The 19,549-nt window shown below is 39.0% G+C and overlaps 1 protein-coding gene across 1 annotated transcript in view; it reads right to left on the bottom strand.

The window, feature by feature from the left end:
* LOC111231980 (excitatory amino acid transporter 5-like) overlaps positions 1 to 16,035 on the bottom strand; it is a 36,000-nt gene extending 19,965 nt beyond the window's left edge. The window contains exons 1-2 of the mRNA XM_022759294.1: positions 15,895 to 16,035; positions 847 to 926 (exon numbers count right to left, since the gene is read on the bottom strand). Of these exons, the coding sequence (XP_022615015.1) occupies positions 847 to 926; positions 15,895 to 16,035 (221 nt within the window). The remainder of the gene's footprint in view (positions 1 to 846; positions 927 to 15,894) is intronic.
* Positions 16,036 to 19,549: the final 3,514 nt, after the last annotated feature.

Below are 19,549 nucleotides of genomic sequence, written 5' to 3'. Positions count from 1 at the left end.
GCCTAAGTTCTCCTCCCACAGTTAATATCAAGCAAGCATGGGAAAAGGAGCTGGGTGAGGAGATCTCTGGAGACATCTGGGAGGATAGTCTACAGTATATACACACTTGTTCATCCAATGCTAGACACTGTCTAATACAATTCAAGGTACTGCATAGGTTGTACTATTCAGAAAGTAAACAGGAAGTAAGCTCTGCTGAAGGCACCCTGTTACATAGTTTGCTCTGCTGTTCAAAATTGACAAAATATTGGGAGGATATTTTCAACATCCTTTCCAGTGTAGTGGGTAGGACACTGTATCATGACCCCAAGTTGATTATACTGGGCACTTCAGAGTCACTGGACACACTCAGGAAACCTCAGAAACACTTTATTGCTTATGGACCCAGAAACCTCCTCAACAACTCGCATTGAATCTGACTATGTCCATCCCCTTTATTTCAGCACTTGCACTTGTCTTACAGGGTCTTGTTCGTTAGAGTGGATATGTTTGTGTTCTTGTCCTCTGTTCCACCATTTGTTCTTATTTTTGTTATAGAAAATGAAGCGACTGAAATGTATTATCTGTATCACCTATATGGCTGAAATTGCTTCAATAAAAATACATATGACTAGGAGAGGCAATGTTTTCTTACCAAAGTGCCAGGTCTAAATGCACTTAGCTAAATGATGAGAGCAACCTGCTGATGTCTAGAAGCTGACACAATTATGTGCAGCGTTCCTCATCAGTCCAGTGACAAAAAGTGAGAATAGAAGTTGGCAGGTGGGTTCAAGATGTGAGGGTTGTATACTGGTTATATCATATATCATCATATCTTAATGAAGTGCTGGGGATAGTTGTCATTACCTGGACACGACGAGTGGGAGAATCAGCATCTTCAACATCCTCATCAGCAGCTCACCAGGAAACTGAAAGTACTTCACCTCCTGCCAGGAAGAGAGAACAAGAACAGATGGTAACAGGTAATTTTAAGGAAGACGGCTTGAACTTTATTTATCAAAATATCTGGCCTGAATAAGCCATTGTTAGGATGTCTGGAGTACTTCCGGAGCTGGAAATGATCAAGGTGACTGCAACATCACCAAGAGCAAAAAAAAAAAAAACAACAAAAAAAAACAAAAACATTACCCTACTTGGTAAGAAAATGGCAAAGCTTGAATCATCTCTATTTTCCTTCATCTTTTTGATATTAAAGTGACGTGGTCAGCCATTTCTGTCGTTTGGTTAGATTTAGGTAAAAAAAAAATAATCTATGACTTGGGATACATTGTGGTTTGTGTTCAAAGGTTAGGTCATCTTTGTCGTCATGGTTACAAGAATAAACATGTTGTCAAAATTGTCCTTCAAAAGGCTGCTTTTGAAGATTGATTGTGTCACAGTGGTGTGACTAGGCTGTCCTGTTTCGTTTCCTGGGCAACGAAGGCTTAGATGGCTCCTTCATGGCCCAACGTATCCAAAGATCTAAATATGGCAGCCTGAGGATTACACTTTTAAATCTAAGTATTCGGTTTCAGCTCAGTTCAACAGCTAACAGTACAACTGTTACAACCAAGGGTCTTATAACGTTACATGCATTCAAGGTTGCTAGGCGACAGGAGCCGCTATGAAGTACTTTGCTGTAACTCACTCAGAAATGCGCCACCTTGAGGACAGAAAACTAACAGCAGCAGCAACTTAGACCTGGAAATGCACTTGTTGATGTTGCCCCCTTCAGACAAAGAGAGTAATAGCTACTGCATTATGAACTTCTGCATTGATAATAGTGTGGGTTGTGCCATCTGAATATCAAGTAGATATTAGTTAGACAATTTCTTCTGTGAATTCAAAGGGTCAATGCTTAAAGGGTAGGTTCACATGTCCTAAAACAGTCCTCACATGCCCGTGTATTTTGAAAATGTTTGTGTGCTGAGGTTTTAGTGGTTCCTCCTGACCATACTGGGCAACAAAGAGACCCATTCTTAGAGTGGGACAAAATCCACAGTCCTCATTCTGTGCAAAAATGAACTCCAAATTTCAGCCAAATCTAATACGAAATGTAGCAGCTGTCTGAGTTTGACAAATCAAACGAGTTTCTTCCAAATTTACAAGTATAATATGTTCTCTTTTGTCAGTCTCTCCGCGGCAGCTTAGCAAGGAAAGAATGAAAGCAGAGAGAGACAATTTCATAATAAAAAGACTGCGAATTTGTTAGATATCCACCTCACAAAAATGTATGTATCTTTTCATTTTCTTCTTCTTTCATTCAGGTATAGAACTTAATACACTATTTTATTAATCTTTCAACATTTTGTCGTTTTTTAATTTCTTAATTTTCCTTGTCAGCACAAAAAACTTTTATTTGCCTGTTTCATAAAAGAAGTGAGCCTTCCTTTTGATTTCTTTGTTACAGGACTTTGCTGTGGTCATTAAATGTCAGAAGTTGGATTTGTCATATCTGCCCCTTTCAGTGACTCTTTGTTTGGACTGTTTATATTTCCTGTTTCATTATGATATTACTTACCTTGTGTGTCTGTTGGCTGTCTTACTTAGGTTCTTTGTTTGCTCATGATCCTGTGTTCTATTATCCCTGCCTCCCTTGTGTATTTAGTCTTTGTTCTCCCAATCATTGTGTTTTCAAGACATACCTGTGTTTGGATTTTCTGGGTTTGTTCCTGTTTAGTGTCCTTGTGTTATCTTGAGCATCTATTTTTGTTCCTATTTTGTTACCTCTGTTTGGATGTTTATGTTCCTGCTTACTTGTCTGTAAGTTTTGGACGTTCTCTTTTATAAAAGCATCTTCACAGCATCTACCTGCCTTTGCATTTTGGTCTTGATATCCTTAAAGTGTAACAAGATTTATACTTACAAGAGATTCCTGCTGGCAGCTATACGCACATAAGGTCTATTGTTAATGTACACATCTTTAAAATGTTAAACTACACATCAAGGCGATGGTGACTATGACGATTTCTCCTTTAAGTATCTGATGCTGGTGGGGCCGAGCTGTGAGCTGAGGACGACATCAAGAAAGTTTAAGATTAAGAATAATCAGTAACACTAGACAGGCTGTATTTTGTGATCTAGCAAAGCCATTTCCACTGCAAACTGACTCATTGGAGTTTAAAGTTGCAATAACAGATTTGTTTTGACATCTTGGCAGCAGAAGACTGGTATCACCAAGCTGAAAAACACATTCCTAAAGCTGTTATGGTGAATGTGTTAACAAACATTTGGTTAATTACACATCCATTAGACACAGATAAGCAATAACATTTATTTGGAGACATGTTTCTCTATATCTGATGGATTTTTACTGCAGAAGCCTATCTACTCTCTTTTTAGCAGTGTTATAGCCTCCACCAACACCTACAGGAAACATATGGCTAACGAGGTTTGCTCCATTACCTTTACCACTCTGGCCCGTAAACTGTACTGTTGTGATTCACTATAACCACTCTCACGGCACCATTTTCGCCCACATCAGGCAGCTGTTTTCAGAGAAAAGCCTTTAAAATCCTACTGTGAATCACTGCTCAGGACCAGCAGACAAACACAGTTTGAAGGTAACTGGTGAACATAGCGGAGCAGTAAGAGATATTTCTAGATATTTCTCTCAGCAGCTGGTTAGGTTCAGATGGCCAGAGACACAACTCCAAATGAATGATAATGTTGCTCCGTAGCTGCTGGATGTGTCAACGAGAAACTATCTGCTAAAACATGTGTAATATCGACTCAAAATGTGATGATATGTTGAGCTTGTGTTCATACATTGTTTCCACTGCCCTCAGGTGGCCATGAAAATCACTTCCTGTGGGTTAAAGTCATCTCATACACCAGAGAGATCCAGGCAACTTAAACTGTAAAGTGTCAGAAGTATAAATCCTCCTTTAGTGCTATCAAACACAATTAACAACGTAACAGGTGCATCATGGGGAAATCTAAACTAAGCAACTGATGGTGCTTCAATCTATGTTTGCTAACAGTCCAGTGGCTATAGTCACATTCACATAAATAAAGAATATATTTATGGGGCAGGTGATTCTTTTGAGACAGTTTGGCTTAGAGTGAAAGTGGTTAGACTCCGGGTCACATCGGGTTACATCCTGTAGGGAAAAAGGTATTGATAGCATCTTTTAGCCCACATCCACTGACCTGGCAGTGTTTTACAGATGAAAAGCTTGTATTTGATTGTATTCAGAAATTAGACTGATCGTTAATCAACGATGTACTGTAATATATACACCTGAGGTAATTTTCATGTTTTAGCTTTGCAGAGACCACCATCTGCTTTCCTTTATGTAAGGTGTGTGGGTGAGAGAGCCAAAATGTTTTTTGGAATGAAACACTGTCCCATTATTGCTGTCCCATCAATTTCGTGAAAATGTAGTGTTAGAGACCTCAACGAAAGTGCTGTCCTGCATTAATCCTTCAAAATGACTGATGAGTTACAATAATAAAAATGCCTCCTTTGATTGTCCTATTGACAGTAGCATATCCAGACTCCATTCATCCTTTTCTGTCCCTTGTTCATCTATGATGCTTGATTTTGCAACATGCAGCATTTGCTACAAGTTTAGTATATCAATCTGAAAAAAGCCTGATTTAACAAAATATATTGTTAAGAAAATACCAAGTTATTTGAACTGCTTCAAATGCATGCAAGCAAATAAGCAAAATACTTAACATGTACATAAACACAATCAGAAGAGAGGCTCCGGACCTCTCTTCTGATTGGCTGACTGTTTTCTGACTGATTGAATAAAAATATAGCAGATTTCAGGTAAACACCCAGAGAAACCAAATCCTGCAAGGTTGGATGGTGAGTCCAGGTGGGTGGGCCTTTGGCATGGCTGAGAGCAGTGACTGCTTTGTTGTGACATCACAAAATTACAGAACTCCTGACGGCTCGTTTTAAGGCTCAGTTTCTGAATACAGGCTATGTGCATTTCTCTGTAGACTGAGTGCTTTGATACATTCACTGTATTAATTCAGAACTTACACCTGCTTTATAATCGAAAGGACATGGGAATCTTACTTTATACAATATGGGACCCTTAAGCAGAACATATGGTTTAAGGGGGAAATATGCACATTTTTATCTGGATGCACAGCACAAAATCAACATACGACTGCATGACAGGGGAGAAAGAAGAAGTTGATGGATAAGGCAAGAAATCCCTTCCTACTGATTCTGAGACACTCCCACAGCAAGATAACAAGCGATTAAAAACTAAACTTTTTGGTTTATTCCAGTCATAGGCTGTTACTCAATACACTGTGTGCTCTGCCAGAGACTTGAGGAGTTGGAAGCCAGGAGAGCAGCCATAAAACATCACATACAAACAACCAGTGCTACATACACAAGGTCCAGGAGTTGTGGGTGACAGTTTGGCAGAGGTCTGCAGATCTCACAGGTTTTTTTTTGTGTATTTACCTCAGTGTCCACTGGGCTTAACACTGACCTCTATCTCGGGCTGCAGAGGACAGCTGTTTTCTGTCAGATGTACATTTTCCATCCCCTGCAGCCAGACCTCATATCTCCACTCTGTCAAAATCTGGCAGGCTGTGGATCAGGAGTTTGAAAAAGCTCCTTTCCTCCCAAGTCCACTTAGGGGAAACACTTGGTTAAAGTTAGTTAAAGTTATAGTTAATGAAAGAACATGAGCTTGGTTAAACACTAAAAAAAGTGCAACCTAGTGCAACCGAATCATGTATTTCCCTCAGGAGTTAGTAGAGACCAAAAACAGAGCTAGAGGCGAAGTGGATATTGATCTCACAGTCTCCAGGTGAACAGAAACTCCAAATGAATGTTAATGTTACTCTCTGGATGTGTAACTAAGCAACTGTTTGCTAACAAGTTAACCCTCCTGTTGTGTTCAAAAAAGGGTTTATACCCATAGTGTCCTAATTATCATCCAAGTAACTTATTATTGATACATAACCATACTTACTTTGATATTTTATGTACCTTAGACCTAATTTAACTTACATGTTTTTCATTTAAAATAGGCACAATTGATCTATTTTATTCCGTATGATGAACAGAGCAGCAGAGCAGACTGTGTGTGTGTGTCTGTGTGTGTGTGTGTGAGTGTGTGTGTGTGTTCATAGATTAAAGTTTAATAGATTTCAATAACATCACTGGAAACTGTGAGCACAGATTACAAGCTCACACTCATGTAAACTGTTGCACTTCCACTCCACAAATGGAACAAGTGTGAGGAACTGACAGGCCGTGGGAAAGAGCTGGTTGATGGAAACACTAATGTATGTGTTACACCTGCAGCCACCAGAAGAAGGAAGTAGGAGAACAATAAACTGAGCCAAATTCAGACAAAACCTTGAAGAGCAACTACTGTAGAGTGGACGGTAGCTCCATAGATAAACTGTGGGATCTAAGAGGGAAATGATGTCCTAACATGACCCAAAACAAACAGCTAAAGAGACTCAATAGCTTTCAAAAGTGTCCTGCAAAAGTCCAAACTTAATCCCAGTGAAAATCTGTAGGATGATGTGAGGAAAACACTAAAAGGGAATTACCCATTAACCAAGCAAGCAAATTTGAAGGAATACATTCAGACAAGAGCCTGAAATACTTCAGGAAAAAAAGAAAAGTCTTATACACTGTTGCTTTGCCTCTGCAGTTACGTGGCAGCAGGTAACAAAGTCATTAATTTTACAAGTATGAAAGTCTCAAGTCAAGTCCAGGTGCTGAACTAAGTTCTTTTGGAGTTATAGGAACAGAGTCAATGTTGGACTAAATTTCATGCTGGCCTCACATCAGTTTAAATTAAACATTACTAATTGCTAATCTACGTTAAAGACAACTTAATGATAGTCCTTTGCTAACTTTAGCTAAACCTAATCAACCATTCTTTATTGAATGCTGTTGGAAGTTGTTGTATTTCCATTTGTGATTTTCTCAGTGTTGCAATCCATTTTTTGTTGATCACAGCTCAGCTTTTATATTTGAATCTGATAATTGCAGGTGAAATACATCTCTCGTCAAGAAAATAAAGAACTGATTCTCTAAACAGCTCTTTTTTTTTTAACAACCTAATCCTTTATTGGGTAGAGTATCAAGTAATCGCTGATGTCCAAAGGAAGTCACTAGTTATTATTAAAGTCATGTCAAGTCTTTTTTCCAATTTTGTCAATTTGAGTCTAAAGTGTTTTTGTGACTCAATTACCATTTGTGACACATGTGCAACATCTGTGTGTAGCACGCAGATGTCACGGTCCTGTGTTCTGTTTTTTCCATGTTTTCCTATGTTTTTCCTTTCTCCTGTTGTGGGTGTCTCTGTCTGGAGCTGGGGCGGTGCCAGAGGTCAACTGGAATCAGCTGTACTACCATTGCAATCACTCACCTGCTCCTCATCTCATAATCAAGCCACCTACACTGCTGCAGGATAAAAGACCAGCTCATTCTTCCACTCATTGCCAGATCGTCCGTTACCCACCCGTGGTAAACATTTGACTACTGTCCGACTACTTAGTAGATGTTTTGTGATTTTGGCTCTAACCTGTATTCTCCGGTCTCTAGTTCCCGTATCCCGCTTTCTGGCTCCATTCCTCTCGTCAACCAGCTCCGCTTCAGCTACCCACCCACTGGAATCTCCACAGCCTGGATCCACATCGACCCTCAGCCCCCTTTCTGGTTCTATCCACAATAAATTTGTTATTCTCATCTGATTCAGTGTCCGCAGTCTGCATCTTGTGGTCCTACATTCAGTGAACCTAACAGCAGAGCTGTATGGAGAAGTTTTTCTGTTGCTGCTGTTGTCATTAAGACTGTAGTAATGTATAATGATCTCACAGTCATCTTACCTGTTATCATTGTAAAAGCCTGGACGAAGTCAGGAAGTCTAAACCTTCGATGAGAAATCTTAGTCACTTATTTCCAGTAAAATAGGATGAGCAAGAGGCAACAACTATGACTAATAGGCTGAGACAGAACCTGCAGTGTCTATCTGCTGATTAATAAACATTTAAAAGTTGTGTATTGTATATCGCTGATGGAAGTTAAGTGTGAGGTTAGGGATGTCAGGGAGGAGGGTGGATTGAGGGGCTGCAGGGCGAGGCTGGTGCATAATGTCAGCTAAAGAGCTTTTCAGTTGGGCATTAAGCAGAGAGAGCTTAGTTTGCTGTATAAGAGCAGGATCAGCACACACATACAGCAGAGAAGGTTTGTTTCTGCTCTGCTCATCTTGCACTTATGCATATGGGTCGGTGTGTATCTGCCCCCGTGTGTGTGTGTGTGTGTGTATGTGTGTATGTGTCAGTGTTGTATGTGGTGCATGGGGCAAGTGCAGCTGTTTCCAAAGGACCAGCAAGATAGATGCAGTCTGACAGGTTTTATCAGCGTGAAACAATATAAAACATCAGAATATAATCTACAATATTCTTCCTCATACAAATGAAAAGTTGTAAGTAATTAAAACTTGTTCAATTCAGTATACACTTGGGGTTTTGCTGCTGCAGCCTTACGCTGTCTGGCATGACCAGTAGCTTATAATGTTTGCTAATGTTAGCAAAATTTACATAGATATTGCTGTACAACTGATATTACTGAGTCAGGCCACTAACTTCATCACTGCTACTGTTACACAAGGGTTTGATTATCTTCATTGTTCCGTAAATGTCACTTGAGGCCACTATAACACAGTCAAATAAAAGCTGTGTATGTGTTCTTTAAAAATATTGGAAAATATAAACACAAAAATTGTTGTGTTGAAGTGAAATACAGTGGCACTTCTTTTTTTTGCACTTTATAAAATCGTATAATACAGAAGCTGTTGATTTAACATGTTGAATGGATTCAGTGAGCTTTCTGTTATGAGTTATGGTCATAATAAAATAATGAAAATAATGGCACATGCCATATATACCCTTTTGCTGAACAGCAGCCATTATGGTCACAATTGACTATCATGGGATAACGGTGAATGCTATGACATTTAACATAAGCAGGTAGGACGCATAGAGTCAGTGAACTGATTATAAAGTCTGGTAACATAATCTTCCCTAAGCTGGCCATACCAGACCAAGTGAGGCTGTAGCAGTAAAATCCCTCAGTGTATTGAACTGAGCAGTGAGAAGTGAGCGTTTTATAATCATAATTAATCGTTTTCATTTGTTAAAGGAAGAATGTGTCAATTTTTTTTTCCACATTCTTCCTCTAATTTTCCAAGTCCAGCTTTGAAAACTTTCTTTTGTCATTCTCATTGGTAAAACTGTGTTACACTTTCTTAAGTCAAACCACTAACGCTGATACGGCTGCTTATTTAATCTGTGTGTCTGACAGACTTCATACTCTCCATGTAGCAACGCAAAGAGAGATTAATTTCAAGACAATGCATCTTTCACGCACAGCCAACAATAGTTTCAGGTGAAAGCTGCGCTCTCTCCACACCACAAAATAATCACATAGCTATATTCTTTCACTATAGTAATGGTTTGACCTCAATTACTGTTTGCCAACAAGAAAACAACTACTGCCACAATCATGAACCTTGCAATCCTCCAGTGTATAATTTGCAATTCTAATTTATTTCGAACAGTTTTACAAAATAATGGTTCACAGCTCCATGACAACTGCGCCAACCATAGTTGATGGCAGAGATATATTGTCTGGTCGGGGGATTAATTATTTATCAGTGAGGCTATGGAGTCTGTATGTACAGTACGAATACACAAAGATAGGAGTGGATGTGTGGCAATTGAAAGACAATGCCAAGTATCATATGCCTCCTTATGTTGATTTACAATTACTGCACACTAGAGACAATAGCTGAGTAACTACACATCTCACATCTCAACACATATACAACACTAAAATACCTATAAAAAGCTGCATCTTCCATGCAAGCTTGACTGAGTGAAAGTGTGTTGATGCTCTTTGGTCTTCTTGCAGGGTTATATTTTCAAGGCTGGGTGCTGAGGTCCTTCCTCTGGCTGCAGACACTGCTAACATTGTTAACAGCTCAGAAGAACTGCAGTATCCTGTCGCAGTAGGTCTCCCTGCTGTTTTGACTCTTTCTCTCAACACCTTCCTCCTCTCTCTCATTTTCACCAGTTTCTGGTTCCTATTGATAAGACTGTGTAATGATAAAATGATACATTTTTGTTTTTATGCTGCTGGAGTGCGAAAGCAAACTGGAAAGCAATTTAGGAAATGTATTTCTCCTGAGTGAATAGAAGATTTCTATTCCACTTACTGACACTGTTGGACTGGATCAGCAAGAGAATAGGATCAAAAGCAGTTGAATAAAGTTCTGTTAGGATTATATGCGTCAAATTATTTCTGTAATTTCTTGCTGAGGCTGGACCGACAGTGGACCTGTTGTGATTTTAATCTAGTCCCAGTCTTGCACTGCCTAACTGCTGGCCATTCCAAGGTCTAGGTTAAAAACCAAAGGAGACAGGGCCCCTAAATTTTGGAACAATTTGCCAGAGGAGATCAGATTCATAGAGTCAGTTCCCCGTTTCATCTAATTTCTTAAGAGACATTTATATAAAAAAGGTTTTATTGTGTGATGTCTTTTGAATAACGTTTACATTTTATTTTGATTTGTTTGGATCTTTTATATTTGACTCATGTGGAGCACTTACTTGTATTAAAAAGTGCCATACAAATAAAGTATTATTGTTATTATTATTATCATTATTATGTAAACTCCACCCAATGATGACTGCATGCAGTCAAAAGCTCAGAATTGGACCATGAGTCAAGATTCGTTTATCAAAGTACATTTCCAAACACTTCCAAGGTCACGTAAAGATAATATAACATGAGTGTATTTGACAGAAAAAAATGACAATGTGGTTATTGCACTAAAACTGCACTATTATACTAAAAACACATGAGAGCTGCAGAGCAGAAGTCAGAGTTGAATTAGTTCAACTGTAAAATACCAATGCACCCAGGAGGAGGCTGGTCACATGTAGCTGAATTAATTTGAAGGTCCCATATTTTACACTACACAGTGTTTTAGTAGAAGTGTTGATATCCATAAGAAGATATAGTATGTATGGTTTTAAGTAGCAAAAACCTTTTCAGTGTAGTGTAGTTTTACATCTCCTCTCTCAAACTTCTCTCTGGAGCTCTAGTGACAACAGGTCGGTCAGCCAATCAGAAGAGAGGTTCTGATCCTCTCTTCTGATTGGCTGACTGTTTTCTGACTAATTGAATAACAAAATAGCAAGTTTCAGGTAAACACTCAGAGAAACCAAATCCTGCAAGGCTGGACAGTGGGTCCAGGTGAGCAGGGCTCAGGGTGGTGACTGCTTTGTTGTGACATCACAAAGTTACAGAAGTCCTGGAGGCTTGTTTTAAGGCTCTGAATAAAGGCTGTGTGAATTTCTCTGTGGACTGAGTGCTTTGATACTTTCACAGTATTAACATAGAACATTGACTTGCTTTCTAATCAAAAAAGACATGGAAATCTTAATTAATACAATGTGGGACCTTTAAACCATTAGTCTGTGTAGCAGGTCTCTCTCTGGTTTCAAACCTACAGCTCAGTTTACAATAAGTGATAACTGTGTGTTTCTCAACAGGTCATGGCAGGATCTTTGGTGGACAAATTAGGTTCAGCTGGTGCATAAAAGTATGTCATTATATAGCCAACCTATCAAGGTATAAGCTGCAGTGACAGAAACACATACACACGGTTGATATCTGTGTTCTGACCTTGAGCCTGAAATGTTCTCCTACAGTTCTAATAAGAATTTAGATTCAAGGTAGTATTGTATGTGTTCATTATGCAAACAACACCTACACATAACTAGATTGTGTTCTGGTAATCCATCAGCAAAACCATGAATAACTGGTATTATTTCTTAAGAATGCTCAACTTCAGCGCTGTTTGGTACATTTCTCTCACTGAAAACCCCACTGTAAACAGAAGAGAGTTCAACCCAGCTTGAAAACAATGTCATCTGAAAAAAAAAACAGCCCCAAACAATCTTAAATACCATTAGTGCTTTTAGAGCAGCTGCAGTGGAGGTTGTATGGGCTTGCTAATGCCCGCTTCAGACTGCCCACGTTCAAATGACGTTTGGTTTGGGTGGAACAGAGTCTCAACAGCACAAACAAATCTATTCTTGTTGCTGAAGGACAAAACAGATTAAGTTTTCCATGGAAATCTTTTCATTTGGGTTCTCTTACACAAGTTTGGACTTTTTGTACTCTAACAGAACTGTACGTTGCAGAGGTCTGCTTATGATATTTAGTTTTAGCTACTGCAAATACACCAGCTGTACTAGCAATACACATTTATAAATGAAAGTTTGTCTAAAAAAGAGCCATTGGTTGGGAAATGTAGGATCCACCATTTTTTAGTAGAAGGGACTAAAACTTGGTATGTTTTGGCTACTGTTATATTGATTTTGGTGATTGTTCTTATAAATCTGTCTCTCAGAAGTTCAGCAAAATGATGGAAGTGTAACACAAAGTATTATGTGTGCCTAAAGAGTTTTAAAGGAGCTATTTGTAAGCTTTTTTACTGCTACATAGCTAAAATTAGCATTAACAGCTGTTTACTTCTAGAAGATATGTTGCAAGTTCAGCATCAAACTTCATTCCTTTACTCACCAAGAGCTGACTCCAGCTAATGCTAATGTTAACTCTTGTCTCTATCATGTGTTTTCTTCTAATGAATTAAGCATGCTAACCAGCTAGCCCCGGCCCAGCTCGTCACTTTCTGACAGCGACTCAATTTGGCTTTCAATCTGCCTGTATCTGATGTAGCGGAGGGTTGAGAAGATGATGTATTCTTCTAATCGTTTGTCTGTTGTCGATAAAGTCTTTTCTGTGGACCCCAGCTACCAAGGTAAAGAAATAAGCAAATATGCTTCCAGTTTTTAAAGTAAAAACTTTTCAAGCAGTAGCCTAACACTTAAGTACTTTACAGCAAAGTTCATTTGTTTGTGCATACAGACAAATAGAAATGCATAATACAATCAGTTTCCCCCCTTCCACAACAGTCTAATTCTATCCAATGGAATTGTTCTGCCATAAAATCTAGTTTTACAACACCTGTATTTTTCAGTTTTTCTTGACACGGTCATCAAAATTTAAAAAGGGACAACTTGTCTTGTTCTCTGTAACGCATAACAGAACAATGTCTCAAAGCACATGTGCGCAAGTACATAAATTATACATACAAACCTATATAAAATGAATGAGACAGGGTGATGAAAACAGTGATTACAGTAATAAATCCAGGTATAGTAATGTGTGATAGAAGACAGTAGTTCTACTACTAATGTGCTTGACTCTGCTGTACTCTATTGTACCCAGAGGTTTCTCTAGTATTCCTCCCCAGAAAACACCTCTCAAGATAATGAAGTCCAATGAATTGCAGTAAGTAGTAAAGGGACCACTGAGTGTGTAACATGTTAAATGTCTATAATCTGCCTTCATATCATAGCTTTCTAAATCAAACATGCAGAAGTCACTGTCCTGTCTGTATGTGGGTGACAACACTGTTTCTGCTATCAGTCACTCTTAAAGGAGCCGAGGGTTTCATTAGTGCCTCAACAGCCAAGAGCTCTACTGCAGATTTAAAACAGTTCAGTCTTACTGGGCAACAGCAGCAACACAATGAAGCTAAAAGCAGCCAGACCTCTGATCTTCAAATATATATGTTCATATTACTGTGGAAGGTTCACCACACACTTTCTTCATGCGTTTATATTGTGTAGTTCTAGTCCTGTACTCATTATACACTGATTTTTAACCATTATATATCTAAATATATCTGTCCCCCCTCATGACGTTTTTATACATGCAGGGTTCTATGTAGGCTTTCCATATTCAACAATAATCGTATCTGTTGTTACTTGTCCCAGTCTTTGTCCCTCTGACTGGGAAATCTGCAGCTGATGGTGTGACTCTGCAGACCCTTCTAATACCATAATCCAGATTTATGTCATAGATTCAACCATACAGTTCCACTCAGCGTGCTCTTGTGTGGAAACTGTTCAACATGCGTCTGTGAGTGGGTGAATCACGTCATTTGTCCACGTTTAAATTTGGTCTAATCTTTTAACATTTAGCTTCCGCGCAGTCTGATTTCTCCCCAGAAATAAGTCAAGTTTTATTATGTGACCCTACTAATGCCAGGCACACACTCAAACAGATTGCCTCTACTTCCCCTCTCAGCTCTTAGCCCAGAGTGTCTATAAATTGTCTGATAACACAAAGGTCTGCTCCTCCTGTGTGACTTGTAATGCGTCCCACTGACAGGCACTCTTATCTGATGTACAATTAGGCAAGGCATTTGCTTGATTGGATTGTAATCCTCTATTGTGAAAGTAAAGGAGTCACAGGCTATTTTTAGGCCTATTTGGGAATATGACAAAGCTTTAGTCAGAGGGGTGATGGAAAATAAAAGGCTGCATTTTGTTTATGGACCCCCTGCACAAAGCTGCTTGCTGCCTGAATTTGAAGTGTTACAGTGCCACATGTATTTACTGTAAGCTTGGGGGTTTGTTCTTACAGCCTGGATTTGTGCATTGATGTTTTCTACAACTATCAGTAAATAGAATACATCACCAGACACACCACCCATCAAACACCAATCAAAGCCAGTTTCAGGTTGTGTATTCCTATTTAGTTCAAAGGTCAGCTGGTGTATAAAAACACTGCTCACTAAATTAAGTTTAAAAGTTTTGCTCATCTGTCTGAACTGAGCTCATTGAGTGTAGCTACACCACCAGCAAACAAAAGTATTTGACGTTTGGAAGTTTTTTATTTGAATATAATAAAACATGTGAATGCAAGTAAACTGGAAGCTGAAGAAAAAATCATATTGAGTACTGAGTGAAGGATGGAAAGATCATAGTGATTCAACACTGATTCAAACCATTACAGTTTTTCCCCAGTCGTGCCCCTTTATTTCCCCTGTGTAGCTTTAAAGCTGGAAAAATAATCTCGCCTCACACTGTTTGACCTTGTCATATACTGTATAATCTGGATCTGCTGGTTTCAACATTTTGAAGCTATATGATGTTTACACAAACACAAAAATTTCCTCAGTTTCCTATGATTGTACAATTCCATCAAATAGAAATATTCCAGATATCTTGTGAATCATTTAGACACATTTTCCCAAAAGTCAGACTCATATTCTTGTTATTTTTGGAAAGTTTAGAGTCTCCACTAGAATTTGAAATAAATTTCTAAAAGAGTCTGAACTGTATTACAATGCAACAATAACATACTTTACTGGTAATGAAAGTCGATATGATCTTGTGATATATTATCTAAGCACATTTTAATTCTATAATTTAGTTTTTCATGACATTAATGGAAATCTGCCCAAATTCATTAGATTAATACTGATGCATTAATGTGTAAGCAGCATTTTAGTGTCATAGCTGATCAAGGTGGAGCTAGTTTTAACTACTTTATTTACAGTCTGATGGTTTCGTTCTTTTGTCTAGTGGTTTCCAACCTACAGTTTAGGCCCCCTACAAAGGGCCACAAGATAAATCTGGGGCATTGTGAGAAAAAGGTAAGAGAGAGAAAGGGCAACAGAAACAAAGTTCTGCAACACCAATTTATTGTCATGTTTGTGACTTTTCCATTTAAATAAAAGCATGAGAAAAATCTAGAGGGGAAATGTCTCTCTGGTGGAACTGCTAACAACTCATTGATGTCTGAATTGAGACAAGGGGCCCAAACAAGACACAAAATTAAAATACGCAGTCATGTCCTTTTGAAAAATGAACAGTATACACGAAATGATGACCACAAATCACAGAGGTCGACTCTAATGAGACGGGACGAGGAGAAGCACTCAGCCTCTAACACCTGGAGTTTTACACTGAAGGAACAGACCTTCTCCTAAACCCCCTCTTCTACCTGCATGATGTCACACATGGGTGAACGTGAACAGACAGACTGACCTGCTCTGTGAGACGCCGTGTCCTCAGGAAGAATCCCAAAAGACACCCGATGACCACAGCCATCACCGACATGATGAGGAGCCCGTTCTGTTTGCAGACATTCTTCACCCTCACCCACACTGCGTCCAAAGCCACGGCCATCGTGAGTCACTTGTCCCGTGTCCTCTCAGCAACCCATAAATGTAGCCAACCCAAGAGCCTTAAAATCCAGGTGAGAGGATGAAAACAGATTTAAAAAAAAAAAAAAGAGAGAGAACGAAGAAAAACTCCAGGACAGGATGGGATGTTTTGCGAAATATCCAATCCTCTGTGATGTTTTACAGCTCCTTCGGGCTCAGCATCCCTCTTGTCCTCTTGCTACGGCAATCTGCACCAAGCTAAGAAGATCCTCTCACTTTCCAGGCATCCCCTCCCACCCTGCTCCACCCATCAGCGGCCCTGTGAGTGCTGACCCACTGTCAGGGGGATGGAACAGCTGGCGACCATGTCCCTGGGGGTTAACATCCCCAATCCTGTTAGACCGCTACTGTATTAAACAGGTCTGAGGCTGGATTAAAGATCCATGAACAATTTGACAAAGGTTAGCAGAGTGGAGCAACCTAAAAGGCCTCTTGAACATGGTAGAATGACAAGAAAAGAGAGGATGCTTGAGATTTTTATAAAAGATAGTGGTTTTCACATAACAGCTACTCAACATAATGATAATAGAACATATATATTAGCCAAGGTCAGATCAAAAGCAAGTTTGCACCTATAGTCTCCAACAATAACAATTCCACTTAACGTGGTTGACATGGAGACAGCTTCTAACATTTCTCCATGTGCGTTCGTTTTGACAGCCCATTATCCTCAGGAATCTCATCCATATTGGATTTTCCTTCAATGCAGTGCAATGGAAGTAGAGTGCATTTAATGTTGCAGGAGTATGGAGGTTTGGGTGATGGATTATCATTAACAAAGTAGGTGGCTGATCCTAACCATGGACAAACAGGGTGCAAAGCACAGACATGCAAATGGGCTTTCACACGTGCTTGATCAAGAAGTTCAAACTAAAGGCAGGAGTCAAATAAAGGACACACACACTGTGTTAATAGCTACCAGCAATTTTAATAGAAAATAGTAATGTGTTACATGCCCAAGACTGACATTGGACACGGAACATATGACTATTTTCTATTTTCATGTGCATTTTTCTATATAGTAGTTTTTATGATCATTCCTTTACTTTAACTCATGATTTATATTTAACTTGACATTTGATGTATTGTATTTCATGTGCGTCTACTATTAGACTTTGGCCTATGTTTCAAGTTGTTTGTGTCCTCTCTATAGAGGCATGCCCCATCCCCCATGTGGGAGGCTCAGCCAGTGTTGTCCAGCTCTGCTCTGATTGGTTCAGCCTGAGGGACATTTCACATTGCCTGACTAAGATCCCTATAGATCGAAACATTGCTTTATTAAAAAATGCTGGGAGCTATCAGCACAGTGTGTGGATCCTTTTTCTGACTCTTGCCTTTAGCCTGATTCTAACCATACCTTAAGTATAGCTTATTTGCCATAATAATTATCTATCCCTGTCCATAGTGTAGTCGCCAGGTGCAGATTTTAAGAAAACAAAAATTTTGACATTATTTTCATTGAGCATACAATCGGTACTATAGCACACTACATCGGTGCTCTTTTCATTCTAGCCTTTAAATCATAAGCCGTTAGACCTGAGATGGCAAATAATTGTAACTGACTATGTGAAGGGATAGAAAAGGAGCACTGACTGGTCTGCTGGGCTATTATTGGAGCCAAAAACAGACAATTTGCTCCAGTTCATTAACTCTAATCCTATGGATGACAGCTGTGATTTGGGAGCTTAACCTTTCCTTAATGAGAAAAACTTTCTCAAAGAAAAAAAAATGTTTTATTTCATTATAGCCCATAAGATCCAAAACTCATTCATTCAGTATAAATGGTAAATAGACTGCATTTATGGAGCAGTCGGCTAAACTTAATGACCACTCAAAGCGTTTTACACTAATGGTCACATTCATCCATTCACACACACACTTTTTCTGAACATAGCACACACACACACACACACACACACACACACACACACACACACACACACACACACAATAGTACATCACTGGGGGCAATTTGGGTGTTCAGTACCTTCCTGGAGGTGAATGGAAATCTGAAGAGCCGCTTGTGGTTTAAATTACAAACACAATGTCAAAATCAATGAGCAGACTGACCATAGTTTGCTAAACTCCAGTGCCGCTAACTACTGTTGCAGGATTCAGGTATGGCACAGATTTTTAAGACATTTTTGAAACAATGGGTTGTTGATTTCACACAGAAGAAGACAAAAACAGGCTCACAACCATTTCCACTCAGGAACATGTTGTTCAGGAAGCACAAAACCATTCAATTAAAAAGCATACGTGAACTCAAAAATAATTAGATTCATTTCAAATTATTTATAGTGAACAGGAAGTGACTCATTTCCACTAATTTTATTCCCTGTTTCTGTTTCTCATTTTACCTCTTCGTCTTCAATCGGACCACAGACTGTGGAAAAACGTGGACATAATCCAAGCTCGAAAATCATGGGAAAATTTATTAAATTGATGACAAACCCTTAAAGTATAGATGCTTCCGTAATTTCACTTATGTGTCAGTCTTATCTCAAATGAAGGTGTTCTGGCTCAAATTATAGTGAAGTGTGCAGTAAAGCTGTGAATGCAGAATGCTTGCAAAAATGTAAACATGTATATAGGATCACAGTCACTGACGCACATTGGACAGAACAGACAAAAGGCAAATTATCTTTCCACATTCATCAGATTTAATTAACTTAAAATCCATTAACTGCACGAGCACTCTCAGCGAGCTTTTGCTGAAGATCTCTTAATAGTTCCTAACAAATTATCTCAATGCCTAGAGAAAAAATGGTTAAACATATTAAAAATGACATCTGAAAGAAAGACTACACTTGACTAGACTTGCATCGGACAGAGAGAACACAGACAATCAAATATTTTTATGTCCAGTGACAGATAATCAGTGAATACAAGAACAGCATCTTACTTCAACAAAGTAAAACTCAAACTCTGTAAATAGAACTGGCAACACATAATATGTGCTGTTTTGTATTATTCACTTGCATCAAATAAAAGCACATCAGCAAAGCACTCATTCAAAGAGAGAACAGGGGTTCCCGCTGTATGGTCTCCATCCAGTCAGTGAGTTGACATGTACAAGTTGTTGTGTTGTCCAATATAAAACACTTGCAAAATTGTGTGACTGTTTATCCAGAAAGCGCTGCAGCTTTGTCCAGTGACAATCTGTATTTAAAGGATCGCCTTCCTTTGCTGCGTGGTAGGGGAGAGGCGTGCATGAGAGCTTTACCATTCAGATGGATTTCATTCAGTAATGTATGTATTTAAATGCCTTATGAGAATAGGAAGGGGATTAGTGAAAATGCATTTGACTGGACTTTCACATGTACAGTAGCTGTCTGTATACTGGAGTCCTGGCTCATCACGTGCGATCTATAATAATTTCACCCATGTGTTGACACAGCTGTCATTCACCTTTGGATGTTAGCGTGTGGCGGGATACATACGGTGCTGTTGGCTTTAGTTAAATTCAAGCAGGA

This window comes from Seriola dumerili, unplaced genomic scaffold (assembly GCF_002260705.1).
Source record: "Seriola dumerili isolate Sdu_G_001 unplaced genomic scaffold, Sdu_1.0 BDQW01000321.1, whole genome shotgun sequence".
Lineage (NCBI taxonomy): Eukaryota > Metazoa > Chordata > Actinopteri > Carangiformes > Carangidae > Seriola > Seriola dumerili.
Note: the sequence above shows the minus strand (reverse complement) of the source record. Positions and strands in the feature narration are given on the sequence as shown.